At 41.8% G+C, this 21,096-nt stretch overlaps 1 protein-coding gene across 1 annotated transcript; it reads left to right on the top strand.

The window, feature by feature from the left end:
* Positions 1-5,615: 5,615 nt before the first annotated feature.
* ankrd33bb (ankyrin repeat domain 33Bb) lies at positions 5,616-19,129 on the top strand. Its single transcript, XM_047367550.1, has 5 exons — positions 5,616-6,765; positions 9,192-9,321; positions 15,466-15,606; positions 15,814-15,977; positions 16,060-19,129. Exons 1-5 carry the CDS (start codon positions 6,268-6,270, stop codon positions 16,714-16,716), a joined length of 1,590 nt encoding a protein of 529 aa, XP_047223506.1. The 5' UTR covers positions 5,616-6,267; the 3' UTR covers positions 16,717-19,129.
* The last annotated feature ends 1,967 nt before the right edge of the window (positions 19,130-21,096 follow it).

The raw sequence follows: 21,096 nt of genomic DNA, 5'->3' as shown, positions 1-21,096 counted from the left end.
TGTGGGACGAGTTGTGCGTGGTGATGGACCTATGCCTGCGTCACCACAGAAGCGCTGTCCAAGCCTCTGGGAGAGCCATGGCCCTGATGGTCACTCAGGAGAGACCTAGATGGTTGAACCTGTCTAGCCTGTCTCAAAGACAAAGAACCTGCTCCTCGACACCCCCGTGGACCCGAAGAGCTTATTCGGCCCCAACGTGGCAGCCATGCAAAAACGCTGTCAGGAAAAAATTAGGGAAGGTGAAGCGCTAACGCTGTCTCTGCTCAGGAAAGCGCTGCCTCCTCCCCCCCCAGCACCCCGTGTGCCGTTTGCTCAAGCGGCGGCTCGACCAGCCTACCCCATCCCCAAACGCCAGCCTCGGCCACAGTCAGCAGACCGTGGGAAACAGACTGTGCTCAAAGGTGCTTGCGGAAGGAAGCCATTCGCCCCCCCGGCGACACCGTGAAACCAAGCAACCCATTCCACTAATGTGAGCGCAAAGAAAAAGAGGCGTGCTACCTAGGCCAGACACCTGCAACCACCTACCAGGACACGTCCTTTCCCAGTTCGAGTTCAGAACGCCACGTTCAAGGCAACTCAAACGGCCTGCAAAGCTGACGTTGGAGCTCATCGGTCAGAGCCGACCGAAGCGGAGGAAGATCAAAGCCACCGAGAGCTCAGTGGAGCCGCAGCTTTGGCCAGAAAGCACACACCAGTGCACAAACACATGCCAGTGTCTAAAAACACGACCTTCCCCCTTCACAACATGTTCAGTAAAGTTGTTTTCTGGCACGCATCCAGGCCTGGAGCCAAGGGCACAGCCACAACAACAACAAAAAAAAGGTTAAAAATAACACACGGCCAGGAGGTGGCCGTGCAGCTGCACATGAGGCCACAAGGGGGAACTCTCGCTCCAACTTTGGCACAGCTGCACATGAGGCCTCAAGGGGGAGCTCTCACCCTACCTCTAGCACGGCAGGCTGTTTTTTCTGTGGAAGAACCAGACCTGGGGCGAGCGCAGCTAGCAGTTGTAGTGGAACAGCAGATCCCTCAGCCGGTGTTGCGCAGTGTTTACACGGAAGCACCTTTAGGTCCACTGGCAAACAACACTCAGCTGTGGCGAGAGTGTAGATTGGGTGATAAAGACTGTATCCAAGGGATACAGGCTCCAATTTGTGACAGCCCCACCCCATTTCAAGGGCATAGTACAGTCATACGTCCGGGGAGACTCCACTCGCGTCCTGCAAGAGGAAATAATTTCCCTGCAGCACAAAAGAGCTGTCCGGCTGGTACCGCAGGAGCAAAGCAGAGACGAGTTTTACTCCAGATACTTTCTCGTGCCGAAAATGGGGTGGGGGTCTGCGACCAATATTGGATCTGCGGCCTCTGAACACATATCTGAGACGGTATTCGTTCAGGATGCTAACACGCAGCTCTGATAAGGTTTGTGCGTCAAGGAGACTGGTTTGTCTCCATAGACTTGAAAGATGCATATTTCCATATCCCTATATACCCCCCTCACATAAGAAACCTCAGATTTGTGTTTCAGGGAAAACTATACGAGTATCTTGCACTTCCTTTTGGCCTCTCACTGAGTCCTCATGTGTTCGTGAAATGCATTGAGGCAGCCATTGCGCCTCTGAGGGAAAGGGGGATGCGTCTGGTGACGTATATAGACAATTGGCTGATTGCAGCTCAGTCTCCAGAGGAGCTCATGACGCACGCCGAGATGCTTACTTCACATCTGACAGCTCTGGGATTCACAATAAACTGGGAAAAGAGCATCTTAACCCCAGTACAAGCAATCGACTTAATTGGTCTATCCCTGAATTCAGTCGAGTTCAGAGCGCGCCTTTCAGCAGACTGAGTAAAAGCCTTTCAGGCTTGTCTGGCACTCTTTCGCAGAGGCACACAGGTGAAATTCAGGTTATGCCTCAGACTGCTGGATCCGATGGCGTCTGCGCTGGCGGTTATCACACTCGGCCGTCTACACATGCGCCCATTTCAAAGGTGGGTGGCGTCACGCAGCTTGAGCCCCACACGCCATGCTCACCGCAGCGTCCGGGTTTCTCTCATATGTGCACGCGCGCTGAGCCTGTGGAAGCACCCCAGTTTTCTCATCATGGGCTTTACCATGGGAACCATCCTGACGAGGAAGGTAATTACCACAGATGCCTCGCTGACAGGTTGGGGAGCCACTCACGAGGGGATGATGGTAAATGGCGTTTGGAGTCCACAAACAGACAGCTCACATAAATTGTCTGGAACTCCTGGCCATGATGCTGGCACTGAGACACTTTCTGCCCTTTATCAAAGGGCACCATGTTTTGGTCAGAACGGACAACACAATAGTGGTTGCTTACATCAACAGACAGGGGGGTCTACGCTCACGTCGTTTACACGAGCTGGCATACAGATTGATAATCTGGACCAGCTCACACCTGCTGTCGCTAAGAGCGACTCACGTGCCAGAGGCATGAACAGAGGCGCGGATCTGCTGTCGAGGTGCAATCCCCGCTACAAAGAGTGGAAACTCCACAGCGTTGTGATGTCCCAAATATGGAGGACGTACGGCCGAGCGGAGGTCGACCTCTTCGCATCAGGGGAAAACGCTCAGTGTCCGATGTTTTTCTCACTGACAGAGCAACAAGCTCCGCTTGCACTGGATACTCTAGCGCACAAATGGCCACCGGTCCTACTGTACGCCTTTCCCCCGCTGGAACTGATCATTCCTAATCTCGCCAGGGTGCGAGAGGGAAAACACTCTGATAGCTCCCCGCTGGCCAGGGAAACACTGGAGATTTTTCAGATGCTACAAGGCGAGCCATGGCGGCTTCCCCTCCACAGAGATCTCATGACGCAGGCACGCGGAGAAATATTTCATCCGCGTCCAGAGCGCATGGCCCTATGGGCCTGGCCTGTGAAGGATTAAATCTGGCTGCCAGTGGGCTTCCCCAGAACGTTATTGACACAATTCAAAATGTAAGGGCCATTTCCACGCGTAACGTGTATGAGGGTAAATTGCAAGCATTCATGGGTTGGTGCACAAAACCTATGGTGAGCGTAAAGCAAAGCCCTGTGTCAGATGTTTTAACTTTTCTGCAGGCACTGTTGGATAAAGGCTTGGCTTTTTCCACTGTGAAGGTGTACCAGGCTGCTATTTCAGCCTGTCATGTCGGCTTTGGTGACAAAACAGTGGGGCAGCACCCCCTGGTGTGTCAATTCATGAAGGGTGCACAACGGATCCGCCCAGTGTCGAGGAACCTCACTCCTTCATGGGATTTACCTATGGTACTCGATGCGTTGGCACGTGCACCGTTCGAACGGTTGCAGCAGGTTGAGCTCAAAGTGCTTTCCTTTAAAACGGCCTTATTGATTGCTCTGGTTTCTGCTAAGCGTGTGAGTGACATTCAAGCGCTCTCAGTTAACCCGTCCTGCATGCAGTTTCTGGGTGAGTCAAGGGTTTTACTGAAACCTAATGCTGCCTTTATACCTAAGGTTGCTACGGCTCTGCCATGCCGTGCCCTTGAATTAATGAGCTCTGCGGTTATATGTGGAAAAAACAGCGGATTTTCGCAAATCAGAGCAACTGTTTGTGTCGTGGGCTTCATCACATAAATGAAAGCCTCTCACAAAGCAACGTCTTTCGCATTGGGTAGTGGGGGCTATTACTATGGCTTATGAGAGCAGAGGCCATGCACCCCCTGCAGGTCTGCGGGCTCATTCCACTCGTGGTGTGGCCTCATCCTGGGCGTTGTTCCAGGGTATACCTGTGGAGGAAATATGTGAGGCTGCCAGTTGGACGACCCCTCACACCTTCACTGGGTTCTATAAACTGGATGTCACCAGGCCCACACTGGCTCACACGGTTTTGGGTGTGGGTTCCACATTGCCATGAATGCTGTTGGTCTTTGAGTGAGCTTATCTGGCAATATGGGAGCAGAAATATCCCATAGTGAGATACTGAAACGAATGCTGAAAGATAACTTTAGGTTAAGGATTTAACCCCGGTTCTCTGAAACATGAGTGAGGTATCTCACCAGATCACCCTCCTTGCAGGGAGCGAGGAAGAGGTGTGCTTACTAGACTGAAGATCACCTATGTGACGTTGACTTTTATACTGGGAGGAAGTCCCTCCCATGGGAGCAAACGTCACTTCCGCCTGCCAGTCAAGACTGGCGTAATGTAATAGAGCTTCTGGGGGACAGGCGCTGGAGGCGTGTCCCATAGTGAGATACCTCACTCATGTTTCAGAGAACTGGGGTGAAATCCCTAACCTAAAGTTTTCTCATCTAACTATGAACACACTATTAAACCTTGTGGAAGATGTTTGCAGAATAGTTAAAGTTTCTATTGCTGGCAACATCAACCAACTGGACCCTAGATTAAGAATAGAATGTCATCAAAGTTAATGTACATGTCATGCTTTGTTTAGTTATTCTTTCCCTGTATTTTCTACCTTTCATTGTTTTTCCTTCGTTTTTGCAGCTGCCTGGTTTCTCCACTGCTGCAGCGTAATGTGATTAGATCCACTCTTGCACCCAGTAATCACCACACCAGTATTAAGGAAATTGTGTTTTTTTTTTTTTAAATCCCTAGTCAGTTTCTTCTGTTATGCTGTTTAACATTGTCCAGTTTAAAAGAAATTTTTTTTTACTTTCTCTGTTGGATTTGTTGTTGATTTGTTATTGGATTTTCACTGTGGGTTTCACCATTCCTTCCTCTGCCTGCTTGCTATATTTGCCTCTTTCTGCATTTGGGTTCTCATTTTAACCTGCATTAAAGACAAAAGCGCCACCCTATCTGGATTTATACTAAATGAAGTTGTAAATAGAGTTGTCTGCTACAATTAAGGAATTGACTGCTTATAACTTTTTAACAGGACTTCCAAACATTCCAAAAAGGGTTTAACTGTTTAAATCAACCTAATAACATTAGTAGCATTACATTGCTAAAGTAAATACAAGTAAGATCAACTTCAGGTGCTAACTATGCCACTTTTGTCCCACAGGGTGCAGGTATTTCATTTGTTTTTTCCTAATTAACTTTCTGATTCTTTTCCTCCTAAAACTCAATCCATTTCATTAACTAACTGAAGTGAACTTGGTTTAAAAGTCATTTAGTAAAATGTGACATTGCTAAAGTTTGGATCGATCCCAGTTTTTCCACTGTACCCTATCTACGAATGAGGTCACGTGGGTTGGAAATCCAATTTAAGCTGGCTGTGTTAAGTGCAGCAGGAGATTAAAGCAGTGGGGGGCAGAGTTGGCTTTACCAGTTAAACTAATTACAATTCACTAATGGGCATATTTGTGTCAAACAAGGATGTAAGCAGGAGTAAAAATGAAAACAAAAATATATATATATATATATTTAGAGTTCCCTTGAGATGCTGTAGAAAAAAATCAAAGAAAACTTTATTATCTCCTCCAAAATGTCTCCTTTAAAGAATGTTTTTAATGTTGCAACCCTACCTGGGTGCTCAAGTCAGTCAGTTTCAGGTTACACCGTATTCCAACCGAAGGGCACCAGTCAGGGAGAGAGAGAGACTAACTGGATTATCAAGAAGCAGTTCAACAAAATCCCTTTTGTCCTATTGCTGGCCCTCAGACTACCAAGTGCTCCTCTACAGGGAACCACAGGATTAGTTGCTCAGCACCGTCAGTTTGTTCTGATTCTATTTTTGGAATTGGACCATAAGAATCTTGGAATTTGAGGTTCTGATGTTCTTCCAGTTCAAGGATTGCACAATAGGAACTATGGGATTTACACGGTCACCATCGAAAGTCATGTGGAAAAGAGCTATTGCTTTTCTGTTTCTTGAAACTCATGGATAATCTTGGACCTTTTAAGCTTCATTTGTTTCAAAAATGTGTCAGTGACATAGTAAGGAGGAACAGCAACTACAGGTTATTGTTATTGACTCTTTTTAGTCGCTTACAGTCCAGACTGACTGCCACAAATCAGGCACATGATCAAACCTTTGAAAATGAGTTGCGACATTCAAGGAAATCCTGATTTCATAGGAATTCTAACAAGATGCATTCAACCATGGTGGAGGATTTTCAACGGAGTGCCAAGTTCTCGTGCCTCTTTTCTGACCCCTTTTAGTTCTTTAAGTGTAACATTTTTTGAAGTTAAGTCCTGTGTGGGATTTCACCTTTTGGTGGATAGAATGAGAAACAATGATGATGTGGGCTGTTGGATGTAAACTCTGGGTTCTATAAATGTTTTTTTTTCCATTCCACAAGAATTTCATAAGGTAAGTGGGGCTAGGGGACGCTTTAAATGGTGTTAATAACAGAGGAACAAGGAAAAGATACAAAGGTTAAAGAGAATGGATTTGCTGGAGGAGTTGTACTTGGCAAGGCTAACAGTAAAGCCAGCGGCTTGGCTGTGGATATGCCCGTTATGTCCATCTGCAAGGTTGATGAAGATGGAGTTGAGTGTGAGATCTCTGGACAACACACCAATGAAGAGATTGACGTTGATTACACACGAAACTACTGGGAGGATGAGGATGAGATCTATCAGGAGTTTGAGGAACTGGACTTTGACGCGCTACCGGATCGCTCGGATACCCAAAGCATCACCTCAGAAGACTCCTTCTATCCCCTAAATGATTCAGTCATCTCCCAATTTAACCGCTCCCTCTACCGCCCTGAAAGCCCCGAACCAATTTCCTTCTTTAAGGCCTGCTGCAACAACAATGCCATCATAGTAAAGATTATGATCAGACAAGGAGTGACTGAAGAAGAGGTAAAAGAGACCGACCGGAACAGAAGAGTAGGTGTCTGGGTTCAGTACCTTTTAAGATTTTCTTTTTTTTCTCAGACGTGCGTGTTTCTGCTAACTAGAAAAAGGACAGATGCATTGATTTGGAAGCTTAGTTTCTCTTGTGTGTGTGTAGACTATCAGCCATCTAGGTCATGTCACTGTAACCATTTCAGAAAGAAACCAGAATACTCTTTGGTTCTGGAAGATTTTCCAGTTCTCATTCTTATGCTTCCTCAGTTTAAACAGTTTGAGGATCTACATGATCTCAGTAACCCAAACAACCACATACCACCCGAGTTGTTAAAAAAACGGTGGTGATGTATCCTGGTACACTTTGGGCCCCTTAGTACTGATTAAGCATAATTTAATTGCCACAGTGTGCCTGTATATTGTTACTGACCATGTCTACCCCTTCATTACCATAAAGTACTCATCTTCTGATGGCTATTTCCTGATTAATGCACCGTGTCACAAAACTCAGCTCATCTTAAACTGCTTTCTTGTACATGATGAATTCACTGTACTCCAAATGATTCCACAGTTACCTGATCTTAACCCAACAGAGCACTTCTTGCTGCACAATGCACATGCAGTCAACAATTCTGCAGCCACTGTGTGATGATATCATTTGAATATAGACCATGTCTTTGAAGAATCTCTCCAAACCAGGGTCCAAACCGGTACTAGCAAGGTCTACCTAACAAAATGGTCAATGAGTATAAATGGACTGCATGGTTTATCAGTTGTTAGCATTGTTGCCTTCCTGGATCGGAATCTGGGGATGTTCTATGCGCAGTTTACATTAACACATTAGTTTACTCAGCTCTTTTGCTTACAGTCCAAAAACATGAATGTTAGTAGTTACCTGAAATTTCCCTTAAGGAGGTGAGAGAGTATACATGCCTAGATTACCCATGGTGTACCATGCCTCTTACCCATTGATCCACCCATTGCAATGATTATTTAGGTATAGAAAATGGCTAAATGTAATGTACATTTTAGACCAGCCTCTAAAGAGTTGGGTTTTTTTTTTTTTTTTCCAGCTGGCATCAACAAGACATAACATCTGAAGTCATAACTTGAATTAGCAGATTGTGAAATGGTAATGATTTGATATGTGAACAAACAGTATGAAACCTCAGTAACAGTGCTGTCAGGTTTAACTAAGAGCGGAGGCAGGCTTTTTCTTGGAAACAAGAAAACTGCTGAAGGCCAGTTCTTGAGGGAGGACACAGAGCACCCTTTTAAGCCTTCTCAACAGATGGAGAGTGTAAACTACATGGTGAGAACATGAAGAAACAGCTTGCTTTGAGGGCTCAGCTTTTAAAGAGCTCTGTGAAGACACTGACCTTGGTACCAGGTAAGAGTCAATGTATGCTGATAGATATGGACAGAGACAGAAAGAAGCTTGCACTGATACTGGGCCAGTAGGCTGACTAGGTGCACCCAGCTTTGTAGATTATTTAGGGGTGCTGAAGTAACCCCTTTGGGGGGGGGTCTCTCTCTAAAGGGAAACCTCCTAGTGCAGTCCATTAACTCAGCCTCCTCATGTAAAGCAGGAAACATTGCCAAATACTGATTTTTAATGTTTTTTTGTAGATGATGGCAAAGTGGATGCCATCTGTTGTATTTGTTTTATCAGAGCCAGATGGACCTCCTGGAAGTTGAACATTAGTTTTTTTTTTTAACTATGTCAGTTTTGATTAGCAGCCGCCAGATGTTTGTATAATACATTTTCTGTCCATAAAACAAACGTCAGGATTTATACAACTATATATTTGAATCACTTGAATCCTTTTTTCCAAATACAAATACAAGAACTTCATGAAATTACATTCATTCAGCCTTTCTCTGCCATCATTATTCAGATAGACTGCAATATGAGAACGGTGTCCGTTTGGAGTGCACATGAGGCAGAACAGGAAAACGTTTTTTGTTTTTTTTAAAATATGTAAACGAAGATTAATATATTTTTGATAATGTCCATATGGCTCACTGCCCAGAACAGCTTGGTTTGGGAGCAGCAACAGCAATTGAATAGGGGAAAAAAGTCTGTCATCTGTTCCCAAAACACATTTTTATTACTTATTTACATGTCCAGTCCAATGTGGAATAGCTGCCCACCTGTGTAGTGCAAAGTATAAGCCAGCTAACAGGAGTGGGTGTGCTCTGATTGAGGAGCTTGGCCAAAGCAACATTCAAGTTCTAGTTTTTGAAACGAAGCCGTGAAAATTATAAGGTCAGTTAGTGAATAAAGTTGTTTTGCAAGTGCTAAGAAATAGTTTTCTTAGAACGTCTGAAAATATCTTGGAATGCATTTAAAAACAATAAAAGAGAAATCTTCATTGTCCCTTAGAAAACCATGATGTTGTTTTTAAAGATCCGAAAAAAAGAAAATGACTGAGACTCCCATGTTATTTATTTTTGTGTTTCAGTCTGGCCTCATTGCGGCGTGTTATCATGGCTACGTGGAGGTGGTCATTGCTCTCTCTCAGTGTCCTTACCTGGATGTGAACTGGCAGGACAACGAGGGCAACACCGCCCTTATTATTGCAGCTCAAGCAGGTAAACAAAGTTCAGCCTGCCCCCTGATAATAACACAGACTGTTGTTTAAGTCCCACCTATGAAGCAATGATAGATTGTTCAACCTGGAACTTCTGTTGTTTTCTACTTTTGGGGGAAAAAAAGAAAAACAGATAAAGACTTTTATTTATTTATAGTTTCAGTCAGAAGTTTACATGCACTAATGAGTAGCAAGATTGTCATTCATTTTACACTGAATGATTTACTTGTTTACTTGTGCTGTTGATTGTTCTGGGTGCAATGATTATACAGCACACAACCTAGATTAGTTTATTAGTAGCAAGAATTAGCTGCACAAGTTTTAATTTATTTTAGATTTTCTCCTATCCACAGGGTCAATATTATACATTATCCCTAATTGCTTAAGTAGAACAATACAAGACTTTTTTATGTTTTACCTCTGCCCCAAAAGGTTTCTTCCTTTCTGAACATAGGTTAGAAGTATCAGCCTTATGTTGTAGTCAGTATAATCACTCTAACAGGGCTGTTAAGGACACTAACGGGGCCATTACATTCATGTAAATCACTGGCTCTATCCACCATTTGGTTAAAACATAGGTTGTTGTCCCTTGACGATTAAACACCTGACGACAGCGACATGTGAGTTGTTTTGGTCACGTCTGCCTTTTGGATTAGTTGTTAAACATATTAAAGAAACAAGTGAAGTTGTCCTGTGACCTATTTAGGCATTTAGGAGTGGCATGTCATTGATAACTGAGGACCTACGCCAAAGTAGTCATCTGCATATTTTAATAGGTGTCACTGAGGCTTCTAGGCCAGGTGATGACCTGTTAACTTCTCAATGGTGATCATGATTTACTGCAGCTGGTAGTTTTTCTTAGCCAACATAAAAAGGATTTGTTTGACAACACCAATTGGATTGACCAATTCTCAGAACAACGGATAGGTCCAAAGAGTTCTGGGAAAATCTAAGATGGTGAATTGTAGAGACAAACATGTTGGGTGAGGTCTTGAGGAGGCATTTATAAACAACTCCATATTCCAATATAATAAATTCAAATTACTGTATGTAAGTAGAAATTATTGGGATATCTCATCATTTTGCCAATGTCTAGAAGAAGACCAAAACTCAACCTGAAATAAACTTTGGTTAGAGCGTTTGGGAACAACTCAGGAACCACAAAATTTCAAGCCAAGAACTTAGACTGATGAAACACCAGAGTCCTCAGGCTAGTATTTAACTTCTGAAATTACCTTCCATGAACCCCAATCTTAACCCTGTTCAAAATTTTTAGATTTAGCTTAAAAGCCTGGTCCCAGGCTGGAAACCAGTCAATTTAAATAAACCAATTGCATCAAGAAGAGTACTGTAGTCAATTATCGTGACAGGGTTATGTCAGAAGCTTATTGGTCCTATAAAAATTGTGGATGTGGAACATCAGTTGTTGGGGGTAGTGGTGTTTACACATTTAAACCTGTGCACCAAAGTGCTGTTTTTTAAAATATTTTTTATATTTGGGGTCAAAGGAAGATGGTGCCGACGATGGCTGCCTCGGAGCTTCGCTCTCTCTTTGTTTGAACTCCCCAAATACAGACAGCATATTAAGTGTCCCACCAGAGACAAAAACACACCGGGCCATTGTTACACAGCTTTAAAGGACTCATATCATGCTGTTACCAGGGCTGCTCTGGGTTTTTCGGATCATTCTCTTATCCACCTCATCCCAACCTACAGACAGAAACTAAGAGCTTCCAAACCCTAGGTTCACACTGTTAAGAAGTGGACTGAGGAATCCAAGCAGATGCTACAGACCTGCTTTGAATGCACAGACTGGACTGTTTTCGAAACCTCAGCCACTGACTTAAACCAACTAACTGATGTGGTGACATCATACATCAGTTTCTGTGAGGACGTGTGTGCAGACCAAGACCTTCTGCACCTTTGGAACAACAGGCCATGGTTTACTCCACACCTCAGGAATCTGCGCAAGGACAAGGAAGAAGCTCACAGCAGTGGAGATTGGGCACGGTACAGGCAGGCCAGGAACAGACTAACAATAGATATCAAAGCAGCTAAGAGAAGCTACAGTGAGAAGCTGAGAACAGCCTTTCTACTGGTGACACTTCAGCTGTATAGACTGGTCTGAGAAACTTGACTGGCTACAAGAGCCCCTCCACTCATCCTGAACAGAATCCTCGCCTGGCCAACCGTCTGGATGGCTTCTACTGCAGACATGACAGGAAGCCGTTCACGCCTCAAATCATCTCCTCCACATCCTACTCAGGAACAAGTTCTTCCCACAAAGCTACCAACCCCCCTACCTTCAGATCCTCTGCCTGCACTAAAGATCTCTGAGGAAGATGTAAATAGGCTCTTTCAGCGCATGAAAACAAAGAAAGCTGGAGGACCTGATAACGTCTCTCCATCATGTCTGAAAGCCTGTGCAAATCAACTCGCTCCAATCTTCACCCGGATCTTCAACAAATCACTGGAGACGTGTGAGGTCCCCTCCTGCCTCAAACGATCCACCATCATCCCAGTGCCCAAGAAACCCACCATCCTAGGATTAAATGACTACAGGCCTGTAGCCCTGATGTCTGTGGTCATGAAATCCTTTGAGCGGCTGGTGCTGAAGCACCTGATAGACATCAGAGGGCCCCTGCTGGACCCCCTGCAGTTTGCTTATTGAGCAAACAGGTTGGCAGATGATGCTGTTAACTTAGGTCTACACTTCATCCTGCAACACCTCGACTGTCCAGGGACGTACGCCAGGATCCTGTTTGTAGACTTCAGCTCGGCCTTCAACACCGTCATACCAGACATCCTCCACCAGAAGCTCACACAGCTCAACGTCCCAGCCTCCACCTGTCAGTGGATCAAGAGCTTCCTGACCGACCGACAGCAGCAGCTTAGACTGGGGAGCATCTTCTCCCGAACCAGATCAATAAGTACCGGTGCCCCCCAGGGGTGTGTTCTATCCCCACTCTGCACCTCAGCAGACTTGTCCGTGAAACTCCTTAAGTTTGCAGATGACACCACTGTCATTGTTCTGATCCAGGACGGTGATGAGTCTGCATACAGACAGGAGGTGGATCGGCTGGTACACTGTTGTTGTCAGAACTACCTGGAACTCAACCCACTCAAGACTGTGGAAATGGTGGTGGACCTTTGGAGAATACCAACCCCATACACCCCTCTCACCATCCTCAACAACAGCGTAGCAGCTGTGGACCACTTCAGGTTCTTAGGAACCACCATCTCTGAAGACCTGAGATGGTCTTCACACATAGACACTGTTCAAAAGTAGGCCCAGCAGAGACTGTACTTCCTGAGGCAACTAAAGAAGTTCAACTTTCCACAGGAGCTGCTGGTCATCTTCTACACTGCCATCATTCAGTCTGTCCTGTCTTCATCCATCTCAGTGTGGTTTGGGTCATCCACAAAACAGGACAGGTGCAGACTGCAACGAATAATCAGGAATGCAGAGAGAATAATCAGGGCTGACCTTCCCTCCATCCAGGACTTATGCAGGTCTAGGATCAGAAAAAGAGCTGCAAAAATCTCTGCAGACCCCACATACCCTGCACATAAACTGTTTAGTTTTACCTTCAGGCCGCCGCTACAGAGCACTGTTCACTAAAACCAGCCGCCACAGAGACAGTTTCTTCCCCCAGGCTGTTTCTCTGTTGAACATTCAATAGAGTACAAAACAACAGCATACAGATGTTGCAAATGAACCTTTTTATTATATATTTGTATATTGTACATTGTAAATTTGTATATTCTGTAATACAAAAACAAAACAAAAGAGCAAAGTGTAGCTGAGTCAAATTCCTTGTTTGTATGAACGAACTTAGCAATAAATCTGATTCTGATTTTCCTCATTCCACCCCAAAAATGGTTTAAATAAATAAGAAGATTAAAATGAAATGAATACTCATGCCTATGAACATATACACCCCCATTTCCAGAGCCGAGTTTTGTTATTTTGAAAAAGAGAATATAAGTCAGCTTAAAATATAATGCAACTGTGCAATGGAAGAAAAATTTGCTCATTTACGTACTTTTTGCTAAAGCCGTAGTTCACAGAGGGGTTACAAAGGATCAAAATTATATTGTATAAATGTATCTGTCAGGAGCATGGTACATAAAAAATAAACAATATTATCCAATTAAGACATTCAGCAATAATGATATAATAATAATAATTAATCAATAAAGTAATGTTTCTCCATTTATTTTAAACACAAGGCAGAATGTGGTTAGGGAAGTTGTGAAGAGGACTACAGCAACACTGAAATAGCTGCAGGAATATCTCTGTCCATAATATCTTATATTCCCTATGTGTTTGGACTAGGAAGTAGGGTTGCAAGACAAGTTTTTTCATACTATTGTGGATATCAACATTGTATGTTTTTGTGGTGAAAATGCCAGGTTTTTGTGATGCATGGATACACAAATCATATTATATCCTTTCCTATTTTTATGTGACATAAATTCTGCAAAACTCCACAAAAAAAACAAAAAACCTGTTGGGTTAAGAAAACAAACAACTAAACAAGCTGCATTAACCACTGAGCAATTTCTTTTTAATTCAGACAGTTTGATTCAGTTTCAGCTTGAGGTCTTCTTTGGTTGGATTCTTGCAGCACCCTAAATCTTGATGTTGAAATAGTTTCGCACACCATCCACACATCTATGCGAATGCAACTTCTCTCACCAACAATCCCTGTGATCCTGCAGATTTTCAGAGTTTTGCCAAGACCGTTCAAACCCTTTAATCATCTTCTGGTGAATCAATTATGTTGATAAACTGAAAGTATGCTGAGGTTCACAGTTATGATGAAAAATGAAATCTATCTTTATCTTCAGCTTTGTAGAAGACTCCCATTCTAACACAGGAATACCCTTAGATCGAACTCATTCCATTAGCTCTGGCTGAATGCTTAGGGTAATTGTTCTGCTGGTAGAACACCTGCCCCTATTCTCCAGTCTTTTGCAGCCGCTGCCAGGTTTTCTTCTAGATGTTGCCCTGTATTTACAGTTAATCTTAAAATCATTCTTAAATCCTTAGATTTTAGGAAATTAGATAGGCATCGCTCAAAAGTAAAAAAACATAATGAAGGTATCAGCTTTGAATTAAATAATTGATCCATTTTTAATTCATTTGAAAAGTGGCATGACAAAAATGATTTTAACCCTTCTCAATAATCAGTCTGTATTGGCATCACAGCATTCAAACCTTTCTTATAATTGATGAACAGGTTTTTGTATCTTTGCACTGGTAATTTATCGATTTATCTTTAGGAAAGATCTCCAAGTCTTTGTAGTTGGAAGGCTTCCTTGTCATTATCCTGATCTTTAGTTTCTCCCACAGCTTCCCTTTCTGATTCAAGTCAGGAATCTGGCTCCAAGAGCTTAATATTACTAGAGGTCAGAAAAAACATGTTGATAAATTCAAAGATTACATTAAACCTAAATATGCCAGAGGTCTAAATAATTTTAGGCTTGACTGTAGCTCCATCCATCCTCCTACAAACTCTGATCAGGTTTCTTGTGAGTGCTGTGGTCTTTCACCCATAGTATTTTGCACATAAGCTACAAAGCTCTATTTTGGTCTCATCTGACCAGAGCACCTTACTAACATGTTTGCTGTGTCTCCTGCATGGACCTCTATTAAAATGAAACAGTACTTATGAGATGAATCTAACCTTGGTTTATAAACCTCTCTGAAGATTTTTTATTCACCTGTCTGGTATGTTTCTGGGTCTTTATGAAACTACATGTTCACAAATGTTCTCTAACAAACCTCTGAAACCTTCATGGAGCAGCTGTGTTTATACTAAGATTAAATTACACACAGATGGACTATTTGATAACTTGGTAACTTCTGAAGGCAATTGGAGTCATTGAATTTTGTTTTAGAGCAAAGCACATTAAGTAGAAATGGACACAACCTTTTTTAGATTTATAGTTGTAAAAACGTTTTGAAAACACTGCATTATTTTCCTTCCTTTTTACAATTAGGCATTACTTTGTGTCAATCTATCAGATGAATCCCAATACAATAGAGAGGTTTGTGTTTGCAATGTGACAAAATGTGGAAATGTCCTTCAGAAAACTCATACTTCATGATGCATATTTGTTTCTCTGTGGTTCACAGGTCATGCGTTTATCTCTAACTATCTGTTGAACTACTTCCCGGGTTTGGATATCGAGAGGAGGAACTGTCATGGTTTCACAGCTTTGATGAAGGCTGCAATGCAGGGCAGGCTTGAGTGTGTTAGAGCCCTCATGCTGGCAGGTATGTACAAGTTATCACTTTGCTGTGAAACAGGTCTTCACCAAGCCTACTCCTGACAGAGTGGCTTTGGTCTGACAGCAAACATGATCATGATGTCTAAGTGGAAGAATATGCCATAGTGCATATGCTGCCTTGAAAATTAGACACCTGGACATGTTTAATAACACTTTTTTTAACTCTAGAGCACTAAAATATGTCTCCATATAGGAAGTGATATACAGGCTCGGGACTATGGACGGCAAATGACCCCCAAGGAGTGGGCTCTCTTCACCGGTCGATACGAGACGGCTGACCTGATGCTTCGGCTTATATCAAATCCCTGTGCTGAGCAGTTCTGTGACTCCTTCTCCTTAGAATGGCCATTGTTAGAGGTTAATACAATACGATTAACTTAAGTTGTAGATATAAATACACAGTCCAATTCAAACAACTAAAGAAGATGTTCTTTTGCAGGAACGCGTGTTGAAGGCACAAAACCCACAGACATTCTGTCAGCGCTTAAAGAAAATCGTCTCTTGCTGCCCTTATAGGTTCTACATCAACAACAAGGTAAACCCTGTGAATGATGGTGTTCTCGAACACATGGTGAGGATAACCACAGGCATCTCTAGTCCCTTCATGGCCACAGCGTGCCACACCGTGTGTCCAGGCAGCCCACCGTGCATTGGAAAGCGTCGGCACGCTGTCCAGGAGATCCTGAGGAGGCAACGGATAGCAGAGCTCAAACGCCTGGGTCCCGACAGGCTAAACAACTATAAAAGGCTTTTCCAGAACTCAAGGGTCCTCCTCATTCCCAGAGTTAGGGATCGACGGGCTAGCCTGCAGCCTCAACTGCTCAATGACATGGCTGCAGCATCCACGGTGGCCATTAGACGAGCCAGTCTCCTGCCGCTTAACATGCTTAGAAGAAGCAGTGTGCGGCCAAGCATTGTGGTGCCAAAGGTCAGGCTCTGCAAGGCTCCACCTCCGAGCTTCATACCAGAAAACCCAAGCAGAAGCAGCAGCAGAAACCAGCTCCAGATCCCCAAATGGGATTACAAGATGAAGAAAATAGAGAGGAGGCAGGAAGAGGAGAGACAACGAATACTATCTCTGCTAAGAAGGAGGTGAAGGATAAAAGAAGGAAGTCACTGCAGGACATGACTTTGTGCAATGCCCAGATAGAGCTTGAAAGTGTCTTGTGGCAAAGTGGTCTCAAAGCACAGCCTTAGCAAATCTGAACCTTTAATGTGAATATAACTGCAAGTTGTAATTTCTGCTTGTCTAGTTGTTGATGTGACGGCCTTGTTGCCTTGTTTCTACTTGAATTTGCACACTTCCCATATAAGGTGTATTTTGTAATGCTAAAGATAGGGGAGCAGATAAGGGAGCAGAACATAAAGAAAAAACATGTAACTTGGATTAAATGTTACTGCATCAGGTATTTTTAGAGAGATTAGACAACTCCTTTCGCCACATTTAAAGGTGGTCTGTAAGACAGGCAGCGCTACAAAGCTTTCTTTTTTTACATAGCCAACCCTTGAATTTCTTTACATCGTGGTTATATGGAAGGACTCATGTAAGTGGCAAACATTTCCTCTGACAAAATAACAGAAGAATAACTGTAGAAATAACAAAAACAGCAAAATCAGAAGTGCTCATCAAAAAGACAAATGACATATTGGATGTAATTAGCAGAAAGAGTAATTTGGTAGAATCTGTCAGTTTTTCTTATGGAGGAATGGGCTCAGAAAAGGCAAGGATTTTACAACCTGCCAGACAGATACAGGATGATGAGAATTTCAACACAACCAAATCAAGTGAAACAAGGCAGGACTAGGGAGCATATAACATGACATCAAAACACAACAAAAAGTCCTCCTTCACTGTTTTAGAGTTGAGTTGAAGAGCGAGCTCACAGAGGCTAGAGCTTTGTGAAGAAGCTAAAAGACAGAGCCAAAAATAAACAGCTTAGTTCTTCACTCTGACATGCTGACTTTTAACGTTATCACGAGATAGTTTTCTGTCTGTAGGCAAGCGGTTCTTTGAGCTGTGCCATATGAAGGCTGTCATTAGCTCTTTCTGGCTTTTGGAGCACAAATTGGTGAAAACAAATCAAAATGGGGGTTTAACACATAGTGTCAGAGATGAACAAATATGATAGAAAAACAGGGTAGCTCCACAATTATTAACTTTTAGAGAAGGCTAATAACTTTACACAAAAAATTTAATGATTATTTTTCTGCTTTTAAATAGATAGTTAGCAATAAAGCTAACATTATACCAGTCACGTTAAACAAGCTAATTAAGAAGAGTAGTGAAATCTCAGCGATTCATTTTTGTCACATTTTTCCAGTTTTGTTACAAAACCTCAATTTAGCACACACACCTAAGTTTAGCTTTAAAATGCTGGGGTTAAAAACATTGCATTAATCTGTGAAAAAGTATAATTCATATCAATGATTTGTTTTAACTAGAAGTGCCCATTTACTCAATTTGCCATTTATTTTAGATAACAAAAATGCAATGATTTTTTAAAACAGGGTTTAATCCACAAAAAAGAGAGTTAGCATCCAAATCAATATGCAATCAATATGACTTTGTCAGTCACTCTTCACAAGCTTGCTAGCGTTAGCAGGGAAGAGTGCTTCTCTCATGTTAGATCCTTTTGGGTTTTATTACTGAATTAAGCGGGGGACCAAATGCCTCGTTTCAAACTGTTAACTCAAACTGTTTGCCAACATCACAGTTTATGTCAGTTGGGCAAAAAAGTAAGTTAATTATATAAGGCTAATTAGCACTAGCATTAAAAACTGATGGTATATTTATTTGTCTTAGACGTCAGAGCTCAGACTCAGTAATAAATATTGCACTTGTATAAGAGCATGTTCTACTTGCAAGTCAGAAAAAATAGTTCAATTTACTAAATTTGATGGTGCTAACTATTATTAGCAATTCAAGGTTATATCGTGTTTTGCTTAAAGTGGAACTAAACCCCATGTAAAAGAATAACTCCGCTCCCCGGAAAATTTTAAAAAATGCGACCAAAGTGTTCAACGCCACCCCCAAAGTGTGGGGATGAGCAAATGGGGGTTGGGGTGTGGTCAGGAGGACGAGGGAAAGTGCGCAGTTAGATTAATTTCATATATTGAATCATTGAGAGTGAGCAGAGCAGTTCTGGTAGTTTCACCACGGAGAGATTTTTTGAGGTTGAGGACTTTTCACGCCCCTCGTCACCGGAGGTTAAAAGAGGCTTTATGGAGCCCTTTATGGAGCCCTTAAGACCCAGTTTAAACAGTTTATCTGCAAAAAAAGCTGATTTGGGGTTTAGTTCCTCTTTAATTTAATGCGTTCAAACTCTAATGCCCCTTATTCACGGGCTCCATTTAGCCTGGCGCCACTCCACTCAGCCCTCTTTGTGAGTGTTTCCATTACTGTTTTTTCAATATTGGTACCTATTTTTTTTTGTCTGGGACTACATGTGACGTGAACAGACTGCTGTTTACTGATTGGCCATGGGACAAAAAGAAATGAAAAGGTTTTCACTGAGGTAGTGCAGGGAAAAGTTAATAAAACTCAGGACTACTAATTATCCCAGTGGGTAATTTTATACATGAAAAAAAATAACATATATAAGACATTCTTGCACATACAATAATACAAACAGTATTTGTATTTTGTTTATTCATGTTTTATTTATTTATTTTTTATCATTTCGCACAGATTACTTTTATTGTGACAATGTTACACAGTAAAGTTAATAGCGGCACAGCTCACTACACTGATGGCTGGAGGCGGGGCTTCAACCTTAGCTGCAGCAATCAGTGAATTCATGGAAATACAACAGATCCATGCCGAAAAGAGCAAGACTAATTGGAGTGGCATGACCTAAAAAGAACTAGTGGTAAAGGGGCAAACAGGAACATGTTCACAGATGGAGGTAGAACAGTAGACTGTGTAACACCGGTTTATTGAGATACAAATGATCAGTAGTGCTGAATGGTTTATTCCTCCAACTGACTGTACTATGTTTTAGATGGCTGGAAGCTAGATTGGCTACTTGAGGGTGCTTTGTGACCTTCATGACAGGGAACTCAGAAAATCCAACTTCCAAAGGCAAATACAAACACACTATGAGTAGGCTCCTTTAATGTTGTCAAATTATTTTCGCTGTTGTTGCAAAACACTGTGAGGACCATATATCTAATATCAGCTTTTAAAATGTTGGGGGAAAGTTAATTTGTGGAAGACTGTAGTGCAAATAAACCTATTTCTTCATAATGGATATTAGTAGAAATTCTCATGAACTTAAATAATTTTACACACTGATTTTATTTTTAAATATGTTTAGAAAGTAAACAGTTAGCACCCAAATTAACATCACAGTTTATTTAACTTATGCTACACATGCTAGCTAACAGTAAAATGCTGGCAGTGAAAATTTCATTCAAATCTTTTTCACTTTTGGTACATAACACAGCGAGAACCAAATGCCTAAAATCTGAAGGGTACAAATAATATTCTGTGAAAAATACATATGAACAAAATGACAAAACTTTTATATGCTGTTGATGTATTGAAAAACTCTTGAAACAAATACAAAATCTGATGACACCTCAACAAATAACTTGAATGTAAACAAAACAAAAACAGAGGGAGACTTACTTTACATGCCAAACTCAATTAATAACTCTACACATGTCAGAGTCCCTTGCCTTATGAAAAAAATATTATCCTAGTTGTTGCATTTTTCTACCTTTTGAGTGTGTGGCTCTGAGTATAAGCTTCCTTCTGAATATCAAAAAATTATGTGTGTGAATTTTTGACCTATAATAAAAACAGTTAAACTGGTTTACAATGTGCATGTTTTTGTATTTCAAAGAGAACATTTAACAATGAATTTTTGCATTAGATTATAACCATTAGCTTTTTGGTTTCTCACTATACAGGCCATTCATACACTCATAATATACAATCTAGCCATTATTCTAACATTTTCTGTTATGTTATTAACAACATTGCACAGTTTTCTATTTTTTTTTAAGTTTAAAATGAACATTAACCTTTATTGTTGCACCTTTGGAAGCATTTAACCATACTATGAATAGTCGATCAGACACTCCAGGACAAGTCTCATGGTCTGACTTGGAACTTGACCTTCTTTGCACAAACTTCAACGCTGCCACAGGTCTAACATCTTGAATCAGCTTCTAGAACCGTAAAGATGTTTATTTTTTACCTGAAAAGATGAGAACAAAATATTTATGATTGTCTATTTGGAGATTTTTCTGTCCCGCTACACACTATAAAACTATGGCAGGCTGCTGCAACATTTAATCATAACAACAAAATCAAATGTCCTCGTACTTAATAATGAAAGATATAATAATAAAAATTACATTTAACTTTTTTCTGAATTAAAACTAAACACAACAGGCCATCTACTAGTGATCTTGACCACTACTACTGTGTTATATATTTTCAAAAATGTTTATAATGTTTAAAAATCCT

Source organism: Girardinichthys multiradiatus, chromosome 6 (genome assembly GCF_021462225.1).
Source record: "Girardinichthys multiradiatus isolate DD_20200921_A chromosome 6, DD_fGirMul_XY1, whole genome shotgun sequence".
In the NCBI taxonomy this organism is placed as follows: Eukaryota; Metazoa; Chordata; class Actinopteri; order Cyprinodontiformes; family Goodeidae; genus Girardinichthys; species Girardinichthys multiradiatus.
The sequence above is the reverse complement of the archived record's forward strand: the minus strand, read 5'-3'. Positions and strand labels throughout refer to the sequence as shown.